Raw genomic sequence first — 26,959 nt, 5'->3', positions numbered from 1 at the left:
ATGTTACAGCTGGTTACTGTTTTTTTTTTTTTGCACATACAGCAGAAACTATGTGCTATGTAGTATTATATTTGTTGTTGTTGTTTATTTTTAGAAGTAGTACTCCTGAATATTTGATATAGATTTAAATATTTAAAGTCGTTATTTTAAGGCAACACTAAATGTTTTTAACTAACATTGTTTTTTTTTGTATCAGTTAATGTTAACATGCCGTTAAGTAAAAGTAATAGTAACAAAGTAAAAACTTAAAAGCTTATATAAAACCTTTATAAAGCTTCTTTATATTAAATTATTTTTTTATTTCATTTCATTTAGTTTCATTATGTAGATTCATTTAAAGAAATGTGAAAAATGTTTTACTGCAGTAAGATAGATTTACAAATTTGTTGTTTATATAACAACCTCGGCAGCGACCTCATTTCCCCTCTCATCTGTTCCAACCACTCAGCATTCAGCATCACCAGTATACTAATCACCAGCCTGATCATCTCTCATCATCTGCACCTGTTTCTCACTGGTTCATGCCTTAAGATAGATTTGTTTTAATGTTTGAATTTAACTGATTCATAGGTCACTATGCGGCTTAACAAACACACGCCGTCCGCTGCTCAGGTATGGGGAGTAGACTGAAAATGAGAGCCAAAGGAAGTATGGAGAACTATTCCTCATCATGACTACGTTAAAAATACAAGAAAGTCTAGCTTTTGGTAGCAAAATATAAAGAAATTAGGGTGCACTACTGTACACATTTAACTTGTATTAATTACTGTAGCATACATTTTCTTTCTTAAGCATATAGTGATGACTATACAGTATGAGTCTCAATGACTATATGTGTACTCAATGCACAGATGCATGTGCATTTATTATGACATTACTCATTTTAACTCATGGATGGAATAGCTATTGGTTAACGCAAGTGATTCTCTGAATTCGAATAAAAAAATAATACAAATAGTGCAAATTTCAGCTACATATTTTACAGCTTTGGTCAACCTGCTTTTTACTTATTATACTTCCTTATACTTTTTTCTTCATTACTATAATACTTATCTTAACTGTTATTTTAATATGCATTGAGTTGCAGTTGATGGAGCCAATGGTCATAGTACTGGCCATGATGTAATCGTCCAAGTATCTGTGTGCTTCCGGCAATATTGCAGTGATGTTAAATGGTGTGTGAGGAGTAGCAGGTCTGATATGTTTGACTGTGTCCTGCTCTGTATGCAGATGTGGATGAGTGTGTAACTGGAACGCACCGCTGTTCTGAGGGACAGATCTGCCACAATCTCCCTGGCAGTTACCGATGTGAATGTCAGTCAGGCTACCAGTATGATGCCATTCGCCGTCTTTGCATTGGTAAGTTTTACACACACCTGCACTTGTTGAAGACTTGCCCAATATTGCTCCGTGCACAAACACAAGCATCCTGCACGAAGCCCTGACTTAATAAAGCCCAATTAATGTAGCGGAATGAATTGGAATGCTCACTGCACCCCCTCTCCAAACATTAGTGCCATACTTTAGAAATGCTCTTGTGGCTGAAAGAGCACATTCCCACAGCCATAAGCCTTCCAAGAAGAATGGAGGGGAATAAATGTTAAAGTGGTCCATTAAAAAAACTAATATTAAAACAAATGTGATGCTTATGTGTCCAGAAACCGTAGGCCTACTATATGTAGTGTTCTTAAGTTTAGATTTTAAAAATTATTATTATTTAGTTGCCAAGTACACAGTTATGCATATATTAACAGATTAATATTAAATGCAATTTATATCTTTGCATTCTGTGAGTTAAAGTAAAAACAAAACCTAAATTTAGTAAAAAAACAATTAGTTAACAAAATAGTTGTATTGTCAGAATATTAAACAATATCACATGAGAGAGTGCCGTTGTACTGAATATCAGCACCCCTGTGATTCTGTTGTAGGGACAATAGATGAGTTCAAGGGATCACAGCTGTGCTGATATTTAGTATAACAGCACAAACTCAAATGTGTTAGTTCTGCAAGTTGTTTATTATCAAGAGATCCTGATTAGTTTTTTTTTTATTATTATTTAACTATTTTATTTTGCTCAGCCAACACATATGCTTCCATGACAATTGGAACGAGTGTTAAGCCTCTCTGTTCCTCGGCAGATGTGAATGAGTGCTGGCGCTACCCAGGGCGTCTTTGTTCTCAGACATGTGAGAACACCGTGGGCTCTTATAAGTGCTCCTGCACCACAGGCTTCTCCCTTGCGTCTGATGGCAAGAATTGTGAAGGTGTGAATTTTTTATTCTTTTATTAAACTGCAGTCATGACCCATTCTGTTACCCCTGAGGTATTTTTTATACAGTAAGTGCAGGAATTTAGTGATTTTCTTTCTGGGTTTAAAAAAAAAAAGTTTTTAAAAGAGGTGTTCCCTCAATTTTAAAGTCACAACATAGCATGTTTTAGGGGTGTTAAAGTAATAAAAAAGACATGAAATTTTTTTTATTAAGAATTTTATTTAGAAACATGTAATCGTGTTCAGGCTTGTAAACTGAACCATACCTTTCTTTCTTTAAAAATAAACATAAATAAATAATAATAATAAATAAAAATAAATACTAATAAATACTTGCTTTTCTATAGGCATTAAAAACATGTTAAAACAATTTTTAAACCAACTTAATGAGGAAAATCACCCACCACTAGTTAATCTAAGCTTTATTCACTCAGATCAAACAGACCGGATGGTCCTGTATGCATACAGTACATGGACTATTACACGCCTGGTAGGTGGTGTTAGGTTTGGTCATTAAAAACTAATCATAAGAGATGAAAGAAAATGAGAGCGAGGTAGACGACAACAGTTTGAGAAGTAAGCATGACTGAGAATGACAGTGAGAGTCTCTGAGTGTTAGACGAAGAAGGAGTGAAGAGGGAAAGTGACAGAGAGAAGAGTAATAGAGCATGAGAGAGAAGGACAGAGACAAGGAGTGAAACCAGAAGATTGAGTCGGGGAGTGCATGATTTTGTAGAGGTCTTTAAGGACCTTAATCAAGCGTGATGACTTCCCTAGTCACATTACACTGGCAGTGGCATTAAGGTTGCCGTTTTCAAGGACTTGGCTGGTCAGTGGTGGCCCACGGTGCTATTCAGGATGTCACCTTATGCAGCAGCACCAAATTAATAGCATAGCCTCATAAAAATAGAAATTAAAAAGCACCCATGGTCCACTGTGTAACAGGGCCAACATTGAATGTTCTTGATATTTATAAACACACAACTTAAAAATGGTGCATGTCGAAAAAGGACGGAGGATGCACGTGCAAACTGGACATGTTAAAAGAAAACAAAACAGGTCAAACAAGGTCAGACAAACAACACGGAGAACTCATACTTCACCCAGAACAAAGTAACACAAGTACCTGATGTGCAAAAATGTTCAGGGGGTAAACAAAAAAAAAAAGTACAAGGGATCTTGACACAGTAGTGAGACAACCAGTAACAGTACATAGACGGAGACCACACAGGAACCAAAACAATGCACACATCTTGACCTGAAAACACCAATTTTTTTGATATAACATGGCAAAGCTGGCATTCGGTTTAAGGAGGAAATCCGTGCCTGCAGAATTTAACAGGATTGCTGTCATTTATTACATCTGGAAATGAATGACCAAAGTTATGATTGTGCTGATGTATGATAGCACCACCTAGAGGCTGTACAGTTAGATAAAATGATGCCTGGTGTTTATGTGTGGGTACTGTATCTTAAAAATGGTGTTTTGTACACATTGTACTCATTATGCTATGAAGAATGTTTAATGAGTAATGTTATGCTGTTATATTACATCAGCATGAAGAAACATTGTAACATTTGCTTATATCGCTTCTTTGTTGTTGTTTTAGTGCAGCCTTAATTGTTATCCACCAGTATAACACCATGATTCATAAGTTCTTTGTCACTATTGTCCCCTGTAATTTGCAGATGTTAATGAATGTGACAACAATCCCTGCAGTCAGGAGTGTGCCAACATCTATGGCTCCTACCAGTGCTATTGCCGTGTGGGATATTATCTAAAGGAGGATGGCCACACCTGTGAAGGTGAGTCACATTTGTTTAAATGCTATTATACTCTGACTTACGGTCACTGCTGTCATAAAGATGAGTGGCTTTCCAGAGAGGATGTATTTTAATAAATCAATATAGGTGACATATTATTTATTTAACAGCTCTGCTACTCACTTTTTCATGAGAACAATCTATACAAGATGTGAAAAGAAGCAAAGGACGCAAATAGTAATTTGCCGCATATTGATTAAAGCTAAGAATGAAGACACACCAGATCAATAAGAATGCGATGGGATTCGTTTTATCTTGTCTGCTATGACAGATGTCATTGTTCCTTACGGAAGGTGGCATATGTTTTTAATGTCGAAATGCACACATTCTTTCATTAACTTCTTCCTGCTTCCGTAAGTGCTCACAGTGCTGTATTTATCAACAGCTCTTATCGCTCCACTCATGACTAACATGTCTTTTTTTTTTTTTTTTTGGCCTGTAGATATTGATGAGTGCTCTCAAAGTATGGGGAACATGTGCGCCTTTCAGTGTGTGAATGTTCAAGGCAGCTACCAGTGTGCCTGCCCCCTTCATGGCTATTCAATGTCAGCCAATGGACGCACATGTCAAGGTAACTTTATATATGATTTTCAATTTCTCCAATGCATTGTGAAGAGCTGTTTTTTTTCCTTTTTTTCTTTAAAAAAAAAAAAATGTATATCACACAGAGGCAGCACAGTAGCTTAGTGGTTGGCACTGTTGCCTTCCCACCTCTGTTTGCATGGAGTTTGCATGTTCTTCCCATGCTTGGTGGGTCTCTTTAGGGTGCTCCTGTTTCCTCCCACTGTCCAAAGACATGCAGATTAGGCTACTTGGTGTTCCCAAATTATATATATATAAATCCACCAAAATATATCCACCAAAATATAAAATAAATAAAATAATTAATTTTTATTTACTGTCCCATATTCCTCATAACTCATTTGCACTCGGACCTGTGCACATCACCTGCCTAGAATTTTATCAGGTGTGTGAAGGGGATTTGTGTATCCTTTTATAAATAAAAAATATTTAAGTTAACAGTTTATGCTTTTAATACATCAGTTTATTTTAATACCTGCTTTAAGTTATATTTTGTCACAACACAAGCATGCACTGATGCATGGATAAATTGTTTGGCCCGTATACTGTACAATTTTGTTTTTATTCAGACATTCATGTGACATTCAGAATTTGCCAATGATGTAGTATTTTCCAAACATTCCTTGCAGCCCACAAATCTGTCAAACAGGCAGGAGTTAAAAAAAAAAAAAAAAAGAAATTATTATTCAGAATGAAACAATGGTTAAAATCTGAATCTCAAATCCTTAAGAGCAGTAGCCAACAAGCATTGGAAATATGTGCAGAACAACTATAATGGTGGTAAATCCCTCAGAAAGGTACAGGACGCGCAAGTAGTACAGTATATCCAGCAGATAAGTACAACGTGACATGTAGCACAAGTTCTGCATGATCGTACACGCTGGATGTCATGTGCTGTACATGATCAGCCGGGGTCACAAGGTGTAACTACCTGTTCACTATAAATAGAATTGCACTTTGATATACTTTCAGAAGAAGGGGATCTGTGAAATGGGTGAAGGATCTCCACCTGATGGGTTTGCCATCTATGACACGAACAGTGATGGGGGATTGTAGTGAATTAATGGGAGCCTATAGTTGCTTCACCAGGTCCGCAGACAGGAGATACCGTATTCCCCCCTGCACCAAGGCGTCTAGGGGAGCTGGATTTGAAAGGAATTGCTACTGGAATTGTAATTAGTCAATTGAATGGAGAATAGAGAAGGGCTTAGCCTTGTTGTTGGACTTGATTTCCCAAAAAGGAGTAATGTATTTCTTCTAACGAGCCCTTCCAATTAATTGGCGCTTGACACAGAAACAAAGCATGTACTGTATTACTTGCCTTCGTATATTTATTGTGTTTACATGTTTAGCAGACACCATTATTCTTATCTTTATCCATATGCAAAGGGTTAAGCTTCTTGTTCAAGACCCAACAGTGGCAACTTGGTGGTGGTGGGGTTCGCACCTGGTACCTTCCAATCACTAGTCCAATCAGTCAGTGTATCCATTATCCAAAATATAGTGTAAACTGTAATGTGTAACATAAACTGTACACCCTCTCAACATCTATATGAAGCAGTTCTGCACTGTACCAAAAGGCTTCAGTGCTTGTTTTTAGATTTGTTCCTGCTGAGACCTGCTATGTACTGGTTTTTAAAATTACACTGTGGCACTAGAACCACTTGTACTCTGCAACTAATAACAATAACAATGTAAACAGCAATAGTTTCATGGCAGCAATTAGATTAACACCGAGAAATACTTTGGAACCACTTATTGTATTGACTACTTAAATATTATGTGGAGATATTACACTCCTCCTGGCTCCCGATCTGAGCTCCCGATCAGAGTCAAACAAACAGGCTGCTGAATCTCTTCTTTAATCTGCAAGCATGTGGAACTTGAAATATAAGCTTGACCTTAGTGAAGTGGCATGTAATGTTTCTCACACCCATGGGCAGAGGGCACACCTTTCCTTGTGATTGTCAGGATGGAGATGGAAAGATTGACAGAAGGAGATATAGAGAACGATGTGGGAGGAAGGAGCTCTGATTCCCTCAGGTTAGCATGAGCACTCACTCAGTGTAATGGTGTGTGGATTGAAGCTGGCGAGCTGTAACGAGTTCTTCGCATCCGTAGAATGGGGTTTATAATTAATTACAGCTGCTGCAGCGGTTACCGGCTCGTGGCAAAAAGAAGACCAGCACAGCACCTACCACATTTAACTTAAGTCTTCTTACAGTGAGGAAAGAGGCGGATATAAGGACTTTTTAGATTTTGAAGATTTTTGAAAAATACAAAAATATACAAGTAATAAAACATACAAAAAGATTGTGTCACATGATATGCATCGAGTGTTAATTTGCATAAATTAATATAAAATAATACGTCCTCTTTTTTAGAGTCATGTTGTTTTCTGTATATATATATATATATATATATATATATATAGTTTTAGTTACTGTAGCTGTATAAGGAATCGCAGTTGGATTAAAATTGATGTTATTATGATTCTAAATAATAACCATAACAACTATAGTAACAGTCAAATGTTATGCATTAAAATAGGAATAAAATCACATTTTTGAAGAACAACGTTTGTAATCTTCAGAGATTTTTCAGCTGACATGGACATTTTGTGTGCTTCAGATATTGACGAGTGTGCAGCAGGAACACACAACTGCTCAGCAACCCAGACGTGCTACAACATCCAGGGAGGATTTCGCTGCATGTCCTTTACATGCCCTGAGAACTACAAGAAAGTGTCGGACACGTGAGTGATATTAATTAAAATCTTAATTACAGTGGAACCTTGGATTACGAGCACAATTCGTTCCTGGGAGTGGGCTTGTATTTCAAAACATTAACAGAAAGACGTGACAGAGCAGTGTTTCTGTGTAGAGCAGATAGTGTATATGTGTGTGTGTGCATGTGTGTCTGAAGCTGAGAGTGGGTGGGGGGAGGTGTAAAGGCGAGAGTGTTTTGTGAAGGGGCAAGCTGTGGATTTTTAACCTCTTTAACGAGACTTTCTTTTGCTTTACACGCGCGCTGTACACACGCACTTACAAACATAAAATAAAATATGTTTTACGTGCACACACGTGTTCACAGTGTTATAGTAAACAGTACAAGCGTAAAAGGGATGTTAAATATACCAGTGAAGGATGCGCACTAAGAACCAGCAGGGAAGACGATTACCCACAATTCCACAGCGCAAAAGAGAGAATTTGTGATCACGTGATTCTCGGCGTTAAAACAAGAAGCGCATGCGTGATACATGTTACTTGGTACTCGTAAACCAAGACTTGCTCGTTTTTCAAGTCAAAATTTATTAAAAATCTTTGCTCGTCTTGCGGAACACTCGCAAACAGCGGTTTCACTGTATATTTAAATTTCAAAATTAATTACAGTTCTGTTCATTTACATTCAAGATAAGAAGCTGAAATACTTCTGCTAATGCCAAATAAAAGATGGGTATTTAAATGATGCATTAGCAGGCAAGTCAATAAGTTTTTGCATAATTTTGCCTGTGTACACCACTACAATGGGTCTAAAGTGACGTGATCAAGATGTGACTGAAAAGCTTTAAGCTTTAATCGAAAAGGAGTTAACAAAGTCAGGACTTTTGTAGGATCAGAGTCTAGTGTATGATTAACCAAATATACCAAGGCGGTGCTAATGACCATCAAAATTCAAATGCTGGTTGAAACACAGTTATTAACTGAAACAGAATCAGCTGTGTAGGAGGCTTAAAAGTGAGAAACAGCCACACTCTGCTTCTAAGGTAAGGTGATGGATGGCAAGACTCAACACAGCATCAAGGAACTAAGTAGTTATACTGCATCAGCAAGGTCTCTCCCGGGCAATATTTCAAATTAGGCTGGGGTTTCAAGATATGCTATTCAAGCTTTTTTAAAGAATAGGCAATGTTGAGGACTGTAGATGCAGTGGTCAGCCAAGGAAACTTATTGTAGGAGATAAATTATTACTCCCTCGGACATCGGAAGATCTTCAGCAGTGCCATAATTTAAGAACTGGCAGAAACCAGTGGGACCCAGGTACACCCATCTATTGTTAGGAGAGGTCTGGCCAGAAGGGATCTTCCTGAAAGAAGAAGCCAAGGCTAAGTGACTCAAATACGCACAAAATCAAGACATGGTGCTTTGGACTGAAAACTTAAAACATTTAGACTGTAGTAGGAGGCAGGTTGTTTGCAGGAGAGTCGTGCAATAATGAGTGTCCTTAGGCTACAATAAAACATGGTGGATGTTCCTTGCAAAATCATGCAATGCCATCAGAGAGGCATGTGATCGGCCGCAAATTTATTCTGCAGCAGGACATGACCACAAACATACAAGGAGTCCTAGAAATTATGATTTGGCTCCTCCAGAGCCCTAATGTCAACATGATTTCCTCTGTCTGGGATGACGTGAAGAGACAGAAGGATTCAAGGCAGCACTTAACCATAAATGATCTGTGGTTAGATATCACCAACATGTTTGGAACAAGTGGCCAAACTGGAGTTTTTTTTATTATTATTATTTCTGCAAGTGCACCTTGAAGAATTGATGCTGTCACCGATCAGCCATAACTTTAACACCACCGTCAGGTCAATGGAATAACATTAATCACCAACTATACACCAGCAAACTAGTGACAGGATCATAAGCACCCATGGCTCACACATGCCCATGGGGACCAAAGCCCAGCCTGGTCCGAGAGCACAGAAAAGCCGATGCAGCACAAATTATTGAAAAAAGCAAATGTTGGCCTTGATTTAAAGGCACCAGTACACATACAAACACACATACAAACCAACGGGCAAGGGTTATTGTATGTCCCTCTGGGCCAGTGTGTTCCAGCAATGGAACACACTGGATAAATAAGGAAATCCATGTTGCTGACAGGTTTACTTTGCCCACCCCCTTGGCAAGCACGCTTTCCATTAGCCTGAGAAATGAAGAAGCCTGTCTCTGATCAAAAAGTGCTTATTTTACACACACATGTCCAATCTATGTACAGCTTCTGCTGGATGGGCCAAAATGAGACATACATAGTCACAAACACGCGTCTACATTACATACTGAGCTATATTGTGGCTGAGATATATTAGGCAGCAAGTAAAAATTTTGACCCTGAAGTTGGAGCATTGAAATCAGAAAAAAATGGACAAACGTGAGGACTTTGATGAGGGCCAAATTGTCATTGTTAGAAGACTGGAGGAGTGCAACTCCTAAACCATAGCTCTTTTGGGATCTTCCTCTTCTGAAATGGTTGCAGAATTAAGTCCCAAATAGCATTAAATGGAAAGTTGGTGCGCTAATCACTTGTTCCCCACAGCAAGTAATGCCCTTGATTAGGGGTTTGACTGTGATTGGGGATTTGGGGATTCAGTCTTGTGTTAAAAGGTAGTTAGCTTCATAGCTCAGCTTATACATGAATAAAACAACTTGAAGGCAATTCCGAATGACTTAGAAGCTATTATTAGAGAGATAAATTGTTTAAGATGACATAACATTATGAGATGTATTTTTTTTTTGCGTACCATACTGACCCATTTACAGCCATGTGGGCAAATGATTGTTAGTGTGATTAACAGTTATTAGAACACCTAGGATGCGGAGTAATACATATACAGTTTAACAACAAAGTGCTGTGACCATTTATTATCACCACTTGTGGACTGCTTCTCGTCCAATCATATTAGTCGGTCGGAACTAACTGATGGACTAAATGTCTATTTTGGAACCCTGGTGAAACAACTCAAAATAAAGAATTTCACTACAGTAATTTGGGTTTTGTGATGCTGCCGGCATTATGGAGGCAGTCAACCACAAGAAAATGGAGTAAATATTAATCCTACACTTTTATATGCAGCAGCCCATTATGTAAACAACAGGCTTTAATTAAAACCCATTAGTGACCAAATCGCATATTAGCCGTATTAATGCCCTGCTGTTTCCTTATTATCCAGAAGACTATTTAATAAGAAATGTATTTATTAACACATTATCTTTGTTATCAAAGTTCCATTTCCTCTTTGGTCCTGAGCCTTTTGAGTGCTTTTTTGTTAACTGTTTTTACATTTCACAGTGGCCTTAAAATGCAATTTGCACTTCACGCAGGGTGCATTTAGTAGGCAATTCCAGGCACAGTTTGGGTGATGAGCCACAGAGTTATGAAATTGAATGTTAATTTCAGACACATTACAAGCATAATTTGCAGCCACACCATTGAAACAATGATAATATCTTACATTGCACCTCCTGATGTATGTATGTGTATCTGGTCTTGAGATCAGAAGGAAAATACTGCTGCAGATCCTTGGTGTGTAAAGGTGCGGAGAAATACTTCGGAGGCAGGATTTCAGCCAAGCGTCAGGCTTGCATTCAGTTGCTTAGTGCACTTTACAAACCCGAACACAAATAGGACGACAACAGAAAACAGATCCAACCCAGACTGAAAGCCTTTACTCTGTATGAGGGTATCTTCTTATGAGGTCATATTGGGGGAAAAATCTAATTGTCTTGTTTAAAATCCCAGCGAATAAAAAAGGATAAAACACAGGCTCATGTCTATAAATGTCTAAATTTACACATTAAATAAAAAAAAAAGAATTAATGAAATAATGGATGTCCTTTAATAGAGGAGTTTTCAGTATTTATCTTCAGTAATGATCAGTGTGTCTTTCACCACAGGATTGGTATTAGAACAGAGAATGTTTCATTATTCATTCTGGTCTTATTAACTTAAAAAAAAAAAAAGAGTCTGGTCAGGATGATCTTGCTTTTACTGTTCAAATTATAGAAAGCTTCATCATGATAATGATTAAGACAATTTACTGCGTTGAATAAGACGGTCCATTTCTTTTTAGATTATGAAGAACAGGGCACTTTAATCTTATTTGCACAGGGCCGGTGTGGCTTCAGCATTTCATTTCAGCCAGACAAACCCATTAAATCAGTTCCTCTTGGTTTCCAATCAACTATCAGGTGTGCTCCCTATGTGCTTTGAATGAAGCCTGTAGCCACACTGGCTCTTTGCAGGTAGGATAGAAGATCCCTGATGCCCAATATCTGTCAGGTATAAGCAGCTGCAATGTAACAGAATAACTTGGTAGGATTTTTCAATAAGTAGGACGATTTGTCAGAACACCAGCACTGCTGTCAGAGCTGCTGCAGAATGAAACACCTTCTGTCCAATTAGATTTAACAATTCAACAGCACTGTGGTATGATGCAGAATAATTAATGAGGTTTGATTCTGCAAAGGTAGCACATCAATACGCTCGTCTGTGTGGCAAAGCTACGTATCTTAGTGAGACTGCAAACTGCATTAATTTCATATCTGGGTGTATGATTGGCCTGGCTTTGTAAAAAGCTTTTTTTTTCCTCTCCTTTCTGGGCAGCTGATTATGATTGTCACACAAAGTAAAATAGTTCAGCACGTATAAATGACAGGCTAAAAAGATTTGACAGCTGGGTGTATGCACATTTATCTTTTAGAATTAGTAGCTGTCATGGTTTAATGGGAGGAATAGGTAATAGGGAACAGATTGGCAAAGATGACCTTTTATTGGTTAAAGTTGTCATTAAATAATAAGGGACGAGGGAACACCTCGTCAGGGTGTTTCTTAGCAGTCGGTTCAGTCAATCTGGTTACTTTTGATCTTGTAAAATAAATAGCTGTAATTACGAAACAGTTAATTTGCACCCTGTCCAGGGTGTACCTGCGTCTAAGTGTCCTGGGATAGGCTCCAGGCCCCTGTATATAGGACAAAGTGGTATAGATACTTACAGACTGAACTGTATGTACAGTAATATAATATTTGGACACACACACAGTTATTACTGCCTACCACAGTATATTGTTATTAAAATTGATTGAGCTCTAAGATTACTTCTCTCTAATTTAAGGGTATTTTGAAATGATTGTTGATAATACACAAAAGTAATGCAAATTATCAAACATATCCTTCCACATGTTTATTAACCTCCCTTATATTTTATAGACGCTGTGAGAGGATAGGCTGCTTCGGCTCCCAGTGCCAGAACATCCCAGTCCATATCACCTATTACCAGCTAAGCTTCCAGACTAACACCGTCACCCCGGCGCAGATCTTCCGCATCGGCCCCTCTCCAGCCTACTCGGGTGATAGCATCATCATTAGCATCCCGCGTGGCAATGAAGAAGGTTACTTTAGCACGCGCAGGCTCAACAGCTTTACCGGAGCCGTGTACCTGCAGCGACAGCCTCATGGCCCGCGTGATTTCCTCATCGACGTGGAGATGAAGTTGCTGCGCCAGGGCACAGTCACCACATTCCTTACCCGCATCTACGTCTTCATCATAGTGCAATCCATGTGATGACACCTCGTGTTGCCTCACATCTTGCTTTCATAGGGAGCTAAGTTCATGAGGGGGTTGTCAGAATATCTCATTATCCGCATTGCTGAACAGATTTTCAAAAGACGCTTGTCCCAAAAAGGTTTGATTGTGCTTTTTTTTTCTTTTTTCCAAATCCAACAGCTTGTGTTCTGTAATGATTTGAAATAGAAAGACAGAAATATTTTGATTTCCATCTACATTTCTCAATTGCCAGATTTTTTTTTTTTTTTTTTTTTTTAACAGTTTGTTTTTTTTCTCAACTTTTTCTGTACTGTGTCATTATTTGTACAAAGCATGCTTCCTGGCAAAGCAAAACAGTGGGAAGGATGGAATGGAAAATAACATGGATCCTTAATCGTTCCTCACATAAGTGCTGTATCCCTTTATTTTAGCTACTAAACGTCTTAGACAGTTAAGGAACAATTATTGTACTTATTGTACTCTAAAATATAATTAGCTGCATCAGTGTATGTACTCCTAATGAGTACATCGACAGCACTTCTCTTCAACATCTGTAATCACTGTGATTCATATTTTGCAACTGAAAGGATGTATAATATTTTGTAATATTTGTACTTTGCTTGTTTCATTTGTATCTGTTAATGCAAGGCACATTTGACAGTCACACTTAGAGTGTGTGTGAGCTACAATACAGCACTGAGGACATGAAATGTTTAAACGTTTTTATGTGGAGGGTTTTTTTTCCTTTCTTTCTTTCTATATCTATTTCTGTATATTATCCAATCCTCTCAGGGTAAAAGTATCAGCTCATTTCTTCAAACAATGTCTAAGTTTAAATCACCACTGGTTTAATAAATAAACAATAAATAACGGACCCACAATGCGGATTTATAAAGTTGAAGTAATTTTTTTTTTTTTCTTTAAAAATTATTTGTCTCAATTAGTTTTTGTAAAGCTTTGGAACAGTAGGTAAACACCACCACCTGCTGGTCAAAAAGCAAAACTGCATTGTCTACTTTGGTGCTATGATAATGTTTTTCTTGTCTGTTCTGGCCAACAAAATTACAAAATGTAGATCTAATTCTTAAGGTCATGTCCAGGTCGTCGACTAAATAGAATTTTGGCAGATTTGTACCTCATCAACCCTGAAGCTCAAACAATCTCTGCTTATCGCATTGTGGAAAAGCAGTCTGTTTTTAGCTTACTGGACCTGCCTTCCAAACGAAGGGTTGTGTAGGCCCGCTCCTTGATGAAATCCTCATCAGCTCATGCGCTATCATGTACTGGTCCACCCTAGAGGCCACTCAACCTTCCCGCCCATTGTGTGGGTATCGGAAAAGGGTGTACAGCTGTGTGAGTTCCACAGCACCTCAGATAACCTCAGACTGCTGCCTTAAGTAGGATAAGAGATGCCAAGTCAGTGTAATAGCAATATAGGAAATTATACTTAGTATAATACTAAGTCCTACTAAAGTAAATAGAAAATAGCTCTCATTTTGTTTTGATTGTGGAACAAATTCACAATATCTTAGACGATTCTTCTAGGTGTAACATAAAACATTGAGTTTAGCTTCAGTTATCAATAGGATTAACACAGCATGTTCCATTATACCATGTCTTAGGGATGGACTTTTTTCCCTCCATATCAACAAAATTGTACCTTAAGCCACTTCCTGTCATTTAGGTGGTGTTCTACACGTGTGTAGGAGTGTGCAGTCTTTGACTGATTATCGTCTTTCCCCGAGTGCTCTTTATCAGTACGGCTAAATATACATGACTATTTTCCAGGAAGGCAAGCGCTCATTCTTGTGATAAAGATACTAGCAGGAAATTATGAATCTTCAGATAAAACTGACCTGGCGGTTATGGCGTTAGTGGACACATCACGAATTAATGCACTTGGTAGTCAGATATTTTAAGGGTACATTTTTTTATTATATCACTGGGATTTTTTATTCCCTGAGGATAATCTGTGATGCAGCTCAAACTGGAAGGAGATAAATGTAGGATCTTAGCTGACTGTCTATTTTTTATTTATCTGTTTATTTGAATAAAATGGCTATCTATTTCTTGATCAAGAAATACACTGTATATAATATGTATAACCTTTAGATTTGGTTTATAAAATAAATTTATAGCCTTAGTGTTGTAAATATTTAATGTGCAGTGGTGCTAAAGCTTTGATACTAAAGCTCTAATATTATGTTACTCATTTATGCAATTAGAACAAATGCAAGTATATGATTTTAGGCGGCACAGTGATTTAGTGGTTAGCACTGTCGCCTTGCACCTCTAGGGTCCTTGCACCTCAAGTTTGCATGTTCTCCCCGTGCTTGGTGGGTTTACTCCGGTTTCCTCCCACAGTCCAAAGATATGCAGGTTAGGCTAATTGGCGTTCACAAATGACCTTAGTGTGTGTAAGTGACCTTAGTGTGTGTAAATAAGTGTGTGTGTGTGTGTGTGCCCTGTGATGGAATGGCCCCCTGTCCAAGGTGTACCCTGCCTCGTGTCCTAAGCCATCCTGGTATAGGCTTCAGGTCCCCGCGACCCTGAATACAGGATGAATCAGTGTATTGTATAAGATGAGTGATTGAGTATATGATTTATATATTTTGAGACAACTAATTTGGGGGGGGCTATTTGTCCACAGTTTTCTTACTAATTTAGTCATGTCCAATTCTGCTCTGTCACTAGGGGGCTCCTACATTAAGCTACTACTACCACTCAGTTAGGAGCACCGAAGATTATCACAGCATAACACACTCGGAGAACAGCGCTATCCGCTCCTTCTGCTTTCGTGAGTTTACTGATTAATTGGCTGTAGAGCCATGAATAATGTGGGAGCTCTAAGTACCTCTCATCCCTCCCCTCTGAGAGAGGTCAGCCAATCAGCTCTCTTTAGACCTCCGGCTGCAAGAGGTTACAGCATCACCAGGGAATCGAACTCACGGTCTCCGGATGACAGAGCGAGTACTTTACCACTGCACAACTCGGAGCACGTTATATATATTTCATTTTATTATTATTATTATTATTATTATTATTATAACTTCCAATTTTTACTTTTATAATAGACAATTATTGCCGGTGTTCCCAAGAATCCTGATTTTTCTTATTACAAGTCAGCATCCTCTTTCACTGTACTAGGCAAATCCTCCTAGTTTGATTAATAAAGCATAAAGAAGGTAATAATTAAATGTAATAAAACTAGGCTGGCACACAGTGCTCTGAACCTCATGCGCCAGTGTGTAGGGAGCTGGCACCCATGCAGTCTTTATCTCAGTGCTCTACTACCCTTTGATCATGAATGGGAACTTGAAGTTAAAAGGAGAATGATCATTACCTTGCACTGTGTACAGGGTCAAGTCGACAAGGCTTTCATCAGTGAACAGTGCCTTTGGATGGATCGTTGGCATTCCACTTCAAACGCTTTTGGACAGGGCGGCAAATCTGGAAATTTAACCCTCTCATGCTCTAAACCTTAACATTAAAGTCAGGGTAAAAATCTCCTTTTCTTTTATTATAACACTTCAACACAGATCTCTCAGTCTGTGCCCACCCACATCAAAAGAGTCTTATGTTCCAATATCAATGACAAGTTTTTTTTTTTAAGTACTTGAGGTTGGCATCAAGGTAAAAAAAAAAAAAAAAGGTCACTGTGTATAGCTTTAATTGAAACTGGTGACTTTACTCCAGTGAAACAGACAGAAATCAATCCTAGTGCTAGTAAGTAATTGGAAGATTTAAAGTTCAATCCACAGGATGGCTTTAAACCAGGGCAGAGCAATCTCACTTTGGTTTAAAGCGTTCAGTGGTTTAAAGCGTTCATGTGGACCGAACTTCGAATCTTTCAATTACTAGCACTGGACTCTACACTGACATGATCCCTTGTTCTTCAGTACATTTCTGATGCGTCACTGACAAAGATGTCTCGGCACAGATTTACACACATCAAGCAGCAATCATACATTTATGTACAGTAAATGTTGCTCCTATAAACTTATAAAACAGTAGACCTGACACAGCTTTGACACACTCAAAATCGACAGTTTTCTTCAAAATTACAAAACAAAATCTTATGATAATTATGCAAATAACCATGCATGTCTAACTGGGTATACAGTAGGTATGCAGTGCAAATAGTGAAGTCAGGGTTCCTTAAACGTTCTGCCTATTTTTAAACTTCTGCAAGCCCAACCCTATGTACTGTAAATACAGTGGAACTTTGGATTGCGAGTAATGCCGTTTGCAAATGTTCTGCAAGACGAGCAAAAATTTTTAATAAATTTTGACTTGAAAAACTAGAAAATCTTGGTCTACAAGGCACGTGTTTACGAGTATCATGTAGCACGCATGTGCTTCTTGTTTTGACACCGAGTGACACGTGATCACAACTGAGCCAACGATATTTCTCTCGTGCACACTGTGGAATTGTGGGTAATCGTCTCCCCTGCTCAGTCCCTCACTGTTATCAACATCCGTGTACTGTTTACTATAACACTGTAGCCACGTGTGTGCACGTAAAAAACCTTTTATTTTGTGTTTGTATGTGTGTGTGTACAGCGCACATGTACTGTTTATTATAACACACGTGTATGCGTGTGTAAAGCAAAAGCAAGTCTCATTAGAAAGGTTAAAGATTTATTTTCTCTCTCCCTCTCTGCATAAGCCTGCACTTTGTGTGTGCGCGCGTCATTGGACACCGTACCCCTTCACACACACCCCTCCTCCTCTTGCCTTCACACACACACCCCTCTTTCTCTCGCCTTTACACACACACACACACACACACACACACACACCTTCTCCTCTCGCCTAAACACACACACACACTTTCTCTCTCTCTCTCTCTCTAATGGAAACATTGCTCTGTCTGGATTTCAAAGGTAAAGTGCAGGTTAATTTGTTTTATTTTTACTTTACAGCAGTGATTGCATCAGTGTGTCTCTAGTGTTATTAAAGAGATTTCTTGTTTATTTTCTCTATAAAATGTTTCCTTTAGTGCGTGTGTTTAAAATTTAAATAAGACAAGAAGAGGGAGAGGGGAAGGTCTGATTTCCCCTCCCCTCTTACTTTAGCTTTACACACATACACAAACACACATACAGCACCTGCACGCACAAACGGAAACACTTATCTGTCGGAATTTATTTTGACTTTTTTTTTTAAGGTAAAGTGCAGGTTGATTTGTTTAATTTTTACTTTATATTTTGTATTAATTATTTTTATATATTTCTTTTTTGGGCTGTGGAACTAAGAGCTGTGAAGCAATTAGATTTTCCACTATTGCTTATTAGAAGATTAAATTTTATTTACAAGTGTTTTGAAATATGAGCCCGCATCTAAAATGAATTTGCTCACAATCCAAGGTTGCACTGTATATATGATATATATCACCAATTAGGGAATCGCAATCGTAATCCATGTGTGTGTGTGTGTGTGTGTGTGTGCATGCGCTTGTGTGAGAGTCTCTATTCGGTGAGTGTTCCGAAACAAATTATGCTCAGATTATGAGCAGATACATCTCAATATTAACTGTTCATATGAGATTATTGCCTTGCTTTACAACGTAGAAAGAAATAAAAATCGTAAACAACCATGTTAGAAAGTGATCACAAACATTTAATTGGAAGTGTACGGTATATATATAATTTAACACTAGTCTAGCATTAAAATATTTTTTAATGGTAACATACATATGTGTAAAAAACTAAAAACCAACGGAATTTTTGTTGCAGCGACTTAAAGGCTTGTTTTAGGAAAATGCAGGGTTTTGTTTAATACTTAACTGACTTGCATACAGAAGCAGCAACACTGCTCACATCCTTACTGTTTAATTTATGTAAAGCCTAAACATCTTCACCCATCAGGTTTCCAAGCTGAACTGTTAAATTCAGTGAGTTTATGCGCAGCAATGTTGAAAAGCATCTCTTAAAATTTTTCACTCAAAAGAATTTAGTTTAAAATGTTACTTTAATAGCCACATGAAAAAGTTAATGTATTATTATACATAAGCTGTAATAGGAAAACTCATTATTAACAAACTTATTATTCAATAACACGCTAAAATAGTACATATATATACAGTGGAACCTTGGACATCAACACTCATAAATTAAAGCAAATTTCCCCATAATAAATACCGGAAAATTTAATTATTTGTTTTACAGTCAAAAAAAATAAATACATCCAAATAATACGAAATATGAAGTAAAAATTATACAAATTAACCTGCACTATACCTTTAAAAAAAGTAAAAATCTTGACAAATAAGTGTTTCCATTTGTGTGTGCAGGCGCTGTGTGTGTGTGTGTGTGTGTGTGTATAGCTTAAGTAAGAGGAGAGGGGTAATCAGCCTTTCCTCTCTCCCTTTTCTCGTCTCACACAGTAACTCTTCCTTTCCTTCTATTTGAGTTACACGCACATGCACTAATGGAAACACTGTTTTATTGGGAAAATAAACAAGAAATCTCTCTAATGACACTTGCGTGAGCGCATACTAACGGAATCATTGCTGTAAAGTAAAAATAAAACAAAGTAACCTGCACTTGACCTTTAAAGAGAATCACGACAGAGCAGTGTTTCCATTAGAAAGAGAGACACACACACACACAAAATTAAATATGTTTTACGCACACACACGTGGTCACAGTGTTATAGTAAACAGTACACGTGTGCACGGATGTTGATTATACCAGTATAAGATGCGCACTAAGACCCAGCAGGGGAGATGATTACCCACAATATCGCAGCACAGGAGAGATAAAACCTTAACTCAGTTGTGATCATGTGACGCTCGGCGTCAAAACAAGAAGTGCATACGTGATACATGATACTCTGCACTTGCAAATCAAGACTTGCTCGTTGTTCAAGTAAAAATCTAAAAAGCTCATATTAAGGATAAATATTATAAGATTTATAATATTTATAATATGTCTCACTGTCTCGTGCTTCACAAGTGCTTTATTATTTAAAGCCTTAGGTTTTCAGTGTCTTTTTCCGCATTTAGATTGAGTAGTTGTAGAGACTTCACAGTGTATTTATTCATGTTAAGTACGATTCCAAACTGCAATGATTTCAAAGGTAACTGTAAACGTTGTAGAGAAGTAAACATGCTAAATTTCCCATGTGTCATTGCACCCTACTGCCATGCAGATAATGCTGGCACTCGAAAGGGGATTTCTATATTTCATTCAATTCAATTTTATTTGTATTGTGATTGTCTCAACGCAGATGTACAGAATTACAAAATTATGGATAATAATAATAATAATAATAATAATAATAATAATAGGAAAGAAATATGCATAAATTATAGTTAGAATTCTCAGTTTCTATCTGATAAAGTGGAAAGTTAAACTTTCCTGGGATGACAAGAGAAGGAAACTAGGAGAGGAACTTATCAGGGAACCCATCCTCATTTGGGTGCTACCAGATAGTATGATCACTGACCAGTCTGTGCTATATCTTTCTGTGTTGATGTTATTATAAAGACACTTCCTGTCTATATTTCTTTCTTTACAGCCATGCATATATTCTCCAGTAATGTTATTTATTAATTAATTTTTAGGTTATATATGGAAATACTAAATGATTTTGTACATAAATATGCAGACATGATAAACATATATAACAAAATTGGTACAGCATATAATATGGTATTTAAGACTTTTGCACAGTACTGTATATGTATATTTACATAGGCTAAAACTGCACAACAATACATATATTGGTGCATATATCTTGTTAATTAAGTTACACACATTTCAAAAGTACACATTTTGTAATGATTATAATGGTTTTTTTTATAAATATATTGAACGTTTAGTTTCAATAATGTGAAATTTCCACAGTATCAGCAAGACGTATCCGAGATGCTTACATTACCTTGGTAATGCACGAATAAAATGATGTCTGTGCTTGTGATTTCGCAGGGTGTCTCGAATGGAGGAAGGTTGTCGAAGGAAGTTCCCTTAACTGGGTGCATGGAATAGGGAGCACTCTTTTTCTAGTTTGGTTCCTAGTTTTGTATTTATGCTTGATTTTCAATAAATGTCTTACGTCTTCCCTCATGCCATGCATGTGTGGCCCTGGAATGTTTGATTGCAACTCCCAATGATTTTAAAAACTTAAATTTTTTTTTAAAGATTATATTTTTTAAAGATATTTGTAATATATTTATTGATTAATTTGTAAAATAATTTAAAAAATTGTAAAAAATAAATAAATAAATAAGAAGAAGAAATAATCAAAAAAACATTTGATTTGTAAAATAAATTAATAAACCACAAAGCAATGTGTGTTTTACAGCGCCATTTGTAGATATGCAAATTGTTACCACTACCCTGGTAACCCCAGGGCTAAGTGATAATGTCAGGGTAGGAGAAACCTGCAGAAACAAATGCAGGGTGATTTAAAGGAAAAGGTTTAATGGTATCCACAAAATCAGCCAGCAGGGGCAATGAAATCAAAACCATAAAACTCAGGGAAGCCAAAAGACCAAACAAGGGCCAAAATTACAGAGAACATACTTCAAAACAAAACAGTAAATCAGCCAGAGAACAGATAATTCCCAACGGTCTCATGTCCAAATTGTAATAAAATCAGCTGGGAAAAGGTACAACATTATTAGCAGAGGTGAATTAAAGCATCATTAAGATTGATTTTACATGCTTTTCCTGTAAGAGCCATCATTCAGTGCTTTAATTATAACAAGAAGCCATCAAGAAATAAGCGAAAACCTCCCAGCTGAATTCCAGATCATTGCTCCCTTGGTTGGACTGATGAATTTGCTTGTTCTTGTAGAAAAACAGCTATGTAATAATAGCCTCCTTATGCATGACACCCACTTCATCCACTTGCTTTTCATTAAACACAGTTATTTAGCCGTCTCATTAAACCTTGCTTTGACATATGACATATTCAATTAATCATAATCTCATTTTCTCTTCTAAAGCTGATTGCAAGTGATAGGGGCTTTTGCACAAACATTGAGTGCTGCCTTGTATACTGTACGATCTCTCTGTCTGCCTCTCTCTCTCTCTCTCTCTCTCTCTCTCCATGTAGCAGTAAGTAATGGTAATCAATTAAATGAAACAATATTCTTGGAGTATAGTTTAATAGATCAAAAAAGTGGAAGGAAAACATCATTGTGCAAATGAAAGCAATTATTGCACAAGAGATGAGTGTAATAATTTTGTGAATGTTGATTGAGTGCAATATTGCAGTTACATATCGTGCTGTTTGCATGCATGTGTGTACGTGTGTGTGCGTGTGTGTGCATGAGTGTGTGTGTGTGTATGTGTACATTTTGGAAATCATTTGTTTACAAAGATTTGAATAAGATACAAAATAAATAAGCAACTTGTATTTATGCTGGAACAACAGAACAATAAATATATGCTATAATATTCATGATATACAGTTAATAGCAGTAAAGTTAATTTCCAGTTAACATCAATAACTCTTATCACTCACCACTCATCCTCCTCTACTGTATATTGTTTTATCCTGTATACAGGCGTACATTAGCCATGTGCAATTTGGGAACGCCTAGACGAGGCAATTTGGGAACCCCAATTAGCCGAATCTGCATGTCTATGGAGTATATAGGAGGAAACTAAAGCAGCCTGAGGAAACCCATTAAACAGGGTGAGAATGCAGAGGTCTGTGTGCAAACTACACGCACACAGACCCCGAGGCCGCAATTGGGGGAAACAAAACAAAAATGATGTTCCTGAGTTCTCTCTCACTCTGAAGGAGGACAGGTCTGTGAGTAGGGAGGTTTGTCAGTCCAAGTTTATCTGTGCTAATGTGCTTCAACATGCTAAATGAATATGTTTTGTATGAATTCTCTGATAGCTGAGGCAAATTGAACCAGCTGTGCAGTACAGTATTTGTGACAACCCAAACTTCTTGAGATGTCACAGAAAGTGCAGCATTGCTCATTATGGGAGTGTTGTTAATCAATTTTAGGGCTTGTTAACAGACTTCCTAGGAATTGGAGAGAGAACTTTGCTGACTGCAGAACTACGTTTTTCCAAGGGGAGTGTGTTTGCCTATAATCAATTACCATCTCCCCAGTTTTCCGTACATTCTTTTTTAGGTTGTTGGCTTCACACCATGACGACAGAAGATATTATAGTATTGTGTGTTCTTTTACTTTCGGTGCAGCTAACTTTAACATTACAAATTAGTTCTAGCCACCAATTTGACACCCTCAGAAAAGGTCTTAAAAAAAACTCATACAGTACAAGGTTGTGGCGGACAGATTTTATGGTACCTACAGTATGAGCTGGGTTTTTATCATCAATCTCCATCATGTCATAGTCATTGTTTTACCCGCTGGGTTTGGTGCAATAAAGGTCGCAAAAGTCCATAAACAGGTGGATTCATGCCCAGATTTCGTGAGCACACAAACCAGGATAGCACTAATTAGGCTAGTCATCCTTAATAATTATTAGTTCACTTATATTCACTTAGAGTGCTAAGGTATTTAATAGTCATCTAGACATGGAAGTATGAATTCGGCAATTCAATTTAATTCAATTTATTTATTTAGCAGTGGAAAGTTGTAAAACAACTTTATAAAAATAGAAATTCCAGATTTAAATAAATGTAAAATATCTAGACAGTGAGATCAACCAGAACTTGCATTTTAGTGAACAGGAAGTCCACATTGTTAAGACATGCACATCTTCCATAACTTGTTGTTAGGTAAAATATACTAAAACTTTATTTATTAGCATGAAAACAACAACATATTTCAGTTGCATAAATTTGTACTTATCTGTTTTGATTTATGGTCTAAGAAAGGTGTTATGTACAGCAAAAATATAATTAGGCAAAGGTAAAATAAACTCAAAGCTCTTTGTCATAGAAAGTGACAGAAAGTAATGAAAACGATGCAGATTTATTCACTGCCCTTTGTATACAACATCTGCAGAATGATTTACATTATTTAAAAAAATTAAATAAAATATTGGAAAAGTTGGAAATGGCAGTTTAAAAACATCAACCAAAGGAGCAGCTGTAGGATGCTTTGCATTTCAGGAATAAATGGAAAAAATATTTTGTTACAGGAAAAATAAAACAGGAATTTGATGATGAATAACATATTTAACCAGCCATAGTTCATTTTGATTGTCATATGACAATCTTTGTTAATATTCAGGCTTTGCGAACTTTTTACATTTTGAAATCTCTCCAAATACATAAATCCTAATAACATAAGTATCAACTCAATCCCATTTACAGTTTTGGCTCCATGGGTTAACCCTTAGCAGATAAATGTGATCATACAGTAAATACAATAATGTGTTACAATACAATGACAGTCATTCTGTTCTCAAGAAAGTTCTCACACCTGCTTCTTTTTTCATACATGCAAAACCCAGAAGCCTTTTTTTTTTGTCTGAAAAGTGGTCTTTTACAAAATATGTTGCTTTCTTTTCTGGCCTACAGGTGTTTTCCAGGTTTTTTTTTTTTGGTCATAACATTAATATGTACAACAAAGTTTGTACAAAAACAACATTGTCCCTAAGTCTTTTTACAGAACTATATTTAAAAAATAAAATAAAATAAAAAGCTTGGAAGGCACTCATCCTTTAAGTGATTACAATTTTGGATGATCATCAGTCATGCCAGTCTATTGAGAGTTCATCATTTGACATACCCGCTTGGCAGTATACTTTGGCATTTAAGAGGTTATCATGCTCAAAGAAAACTGTCTTCATTACGCTTTTTAATCAAACAAATGGAAAGCCTATCCCAGGAACACTGGCTGCCTTGGCTGACTATCACGTGGCAAAATACGTATACTCATCTAAACTCTCCTTTATATCTCTTGGGATATTAAAGTTGCCAACCCCAGAGGTAGTAAACTAGAAAACCCTGAGAAATGCCATATGAACATTGCTACTCATTGCTCCTATCCCACTATTACGATTCTGGTCAAATGTATGAATATAGTCTGATTTCAACATGTGCTGTGTATCTCTAGGTTGTGTAATACTTTCTACCTACAGTATATTTGCCATAAAACCATAATGTACATGTAAAATAAAGAACCACAGGCGAGCAGAATATTACCCAGCAGCCCTATGTGGCAATGAAGTAGCAGGTCATTTATTATTATTATTTATTATTATTATTTGCTTAGCTAATTATCTGAGTTGATAACTGTGGTTTGAATCATATTAATGAATTGTCCTGGATCCCTGTCCAACCCTAGATAGGAAGCCGTTTTAGGGCGAGGTTCGTTACAGCACCCTATCCAAAGCTTTCGAATTTTACTTTTTTTTCACTACATTAAGCAGTAAACACCCCTTTGTGAGACCAAAACACCCTTTCTCAGATGAAATCTCATCCTAACTCACTAGTATTTTATTTATCCTATAATAACAATGAAATTAAAATATAATTTTGAGATCAAAAGAAAAGATGTGACACTTAGTGTTCCTATAATATTTTGTTTATTCTTTGATTAAGATAGAAATATACACTTATTAGTTGCTTTATTAGGAATATCTGCACACCTGCTTAATCATGCAATTATACAACCAGCAATCGTTTAGTACCAGCACAATACACAAAATTATGGGGAAACATTTTTCCATTTTTCTTTTTATCTCAAACATCATAACAAAAAAGGCTAGTTTAAGGCATTCAGAAACTGCTGATCTGGGGTGGTTTTTATGTGTCTGGAGTAAATCAGAAGTGCAAACCAGAAGTGTTTATAGAACTTGGAAGGAAAGTTATCAAGTCTTGGTGCTTTTATAATTGGCTGTATGTTTTATGCGCTTTATAAACCTAATCTAGTGCTATTGGCTTGTTAAGTATCTTTTTTTTTGTATTTATATATATAAATGATTCTTTCAAATACAGTACCTGCACAACGCGTTATGTACTCTAGAGTAATTGAATAACGGAAAGCAGTAAACGCATAGAAAAAGCTGCAGTTGCTCAACGCCACCACTAGATGGACGTACTGACACGCACAACTTCAATCGCTCGTTCTAGTAACTGAAGCTTTTACTCACAGAAACAGACAGATATCTTGTCTGTTTAACTAAGACAAAACCCAAAAAACTGTTAAAAACTAGCCACTACATGAAACTATGACTATGTTTGTTTCCCCATGCAGAGATTATCATCATCGAGTTGAGAACTTTCTTCTGTAATATTGGATAAACTCAGACAGATTGACAAAACAATTCGAAAAAGATTCCAGTGGTTTCTCTAATAACACACTTCAGACATTGACAGGAAAACAAACTCTCATATATTGAATTTGAAAAAAAAAAAAAAACTATTTCTGGTTGGACCAACTATATTTTTATACAGCTTTTGTCCAATCAAATATATGTCTCTGGGTTTTTTTTTCTGTCTGTTTGTCAAACCAGAAGCTGCTAATAAGTCCTTGTTCACAGTAGAAATGTGTGACTAAAGGAGTGAGTTAAGAGTACCTTAATGTCTTCTCTATAAGGATACTTAACTGTCTAACATAATTGTAGTTTTGAGCCTCTTTCAGAGTGAAATATTCTGTTGAGTGGTCTATTAAATATCAAAGAACTTTTAAGGGTTCCCTCAGAGGGATAACCCAAGCAACCACTTAAAGACGTCCAGATTTTAAAAGGTGTAGGCTATCAATCGGCCCATCCCTAGCAGACAGCTGCCAATGGCAGCAAGATACATCTGAGCTCATACCTGATAGGTTGTGTGGAAAAACAAAAGCTGTGGGCTGCTAGTGTGAATCCCCATGGGTGAACAGACTTTTTCCGTAAATTCATGTATTTTTTCCCCAGGCTTTTGCAACGCTACTGTTCCAAAGCAGGATCGGGCTTGTGGAAAATCCGCCACCCAGCAGGAGTGGCTTTGCTCATGATGCTGGACATGTAAAAGCTATTTATGGATGTAAGTGCAGTGCCATTGTCACAAGCTCTAAACAAACA

At 37.0% G+C, this 26,959-nt stretch overlaps 1 protein-coding gene across 5 annotated transcripts in view; it reads left to right on the top strand.

Moving 5' to 3' along the window:
• Positions 1-13,902, top strand: part of fbln2 (fibulin 2) — a 74,786-nt gene extending 60,884 nt beyond the window's left edge. For 4 of the 5 annotated variants that reach the window (XM_053483945.1, XM_053483940.1, XM_053483943.1 and 1 more), the window contains 6 exons: positions 1,231-1,359; positions 2,142-2,267; positions 3,962-4,078; positions 4,539-4,667; positions 7,310-7,433; positions 12,671-13,902. In XM_053483945.1, coding sequence (XP_053339920.1) covers positions 1,231-1,359; positions 2,142-2,267; positions 3,962-4,078; positions 4,539-4,667; positions 7,310-7,433; positions 12,671-13,025 — 980 coding nt within the window. In that variant the 3' untranslated portion in view covers positions 13,026-13,902. The remainder of the gene's footprint in view (positions 1-1,230; positions 1,360-2,141; positions 2,268-3,961; positions 4,079-4,538; positions 4,668-7,309; positions 7,434-12,670) is intronic. The other variant, XM_053483944.1, reaches the window with a different exon arrangement.
• Positions 13,903-26,959: the final 13,057 nt, after the last annotated feature.

Source organism: Clarias gariepinus, chromosome 23, assembly GCF_024256425.1.
Source record: "Clarias gariepinus isolate MV-2021 ecotype Netherlands chromosome 23, CGAR_prim_01v2, whole genome shotgun sequence".
In the NCBI taxonomy this organism is placed as follows: Eukaryota; Metazoa; Chordata; class Actinopteri; order Siluriformes; family Clariidae; genus Clarias; species Clarias gariepinus.
The sequence above is the reverse complement of the archived record's forward strand: the minus strand, read 5'-3'. Positions and strand labels throughout refer to the sequence as shown.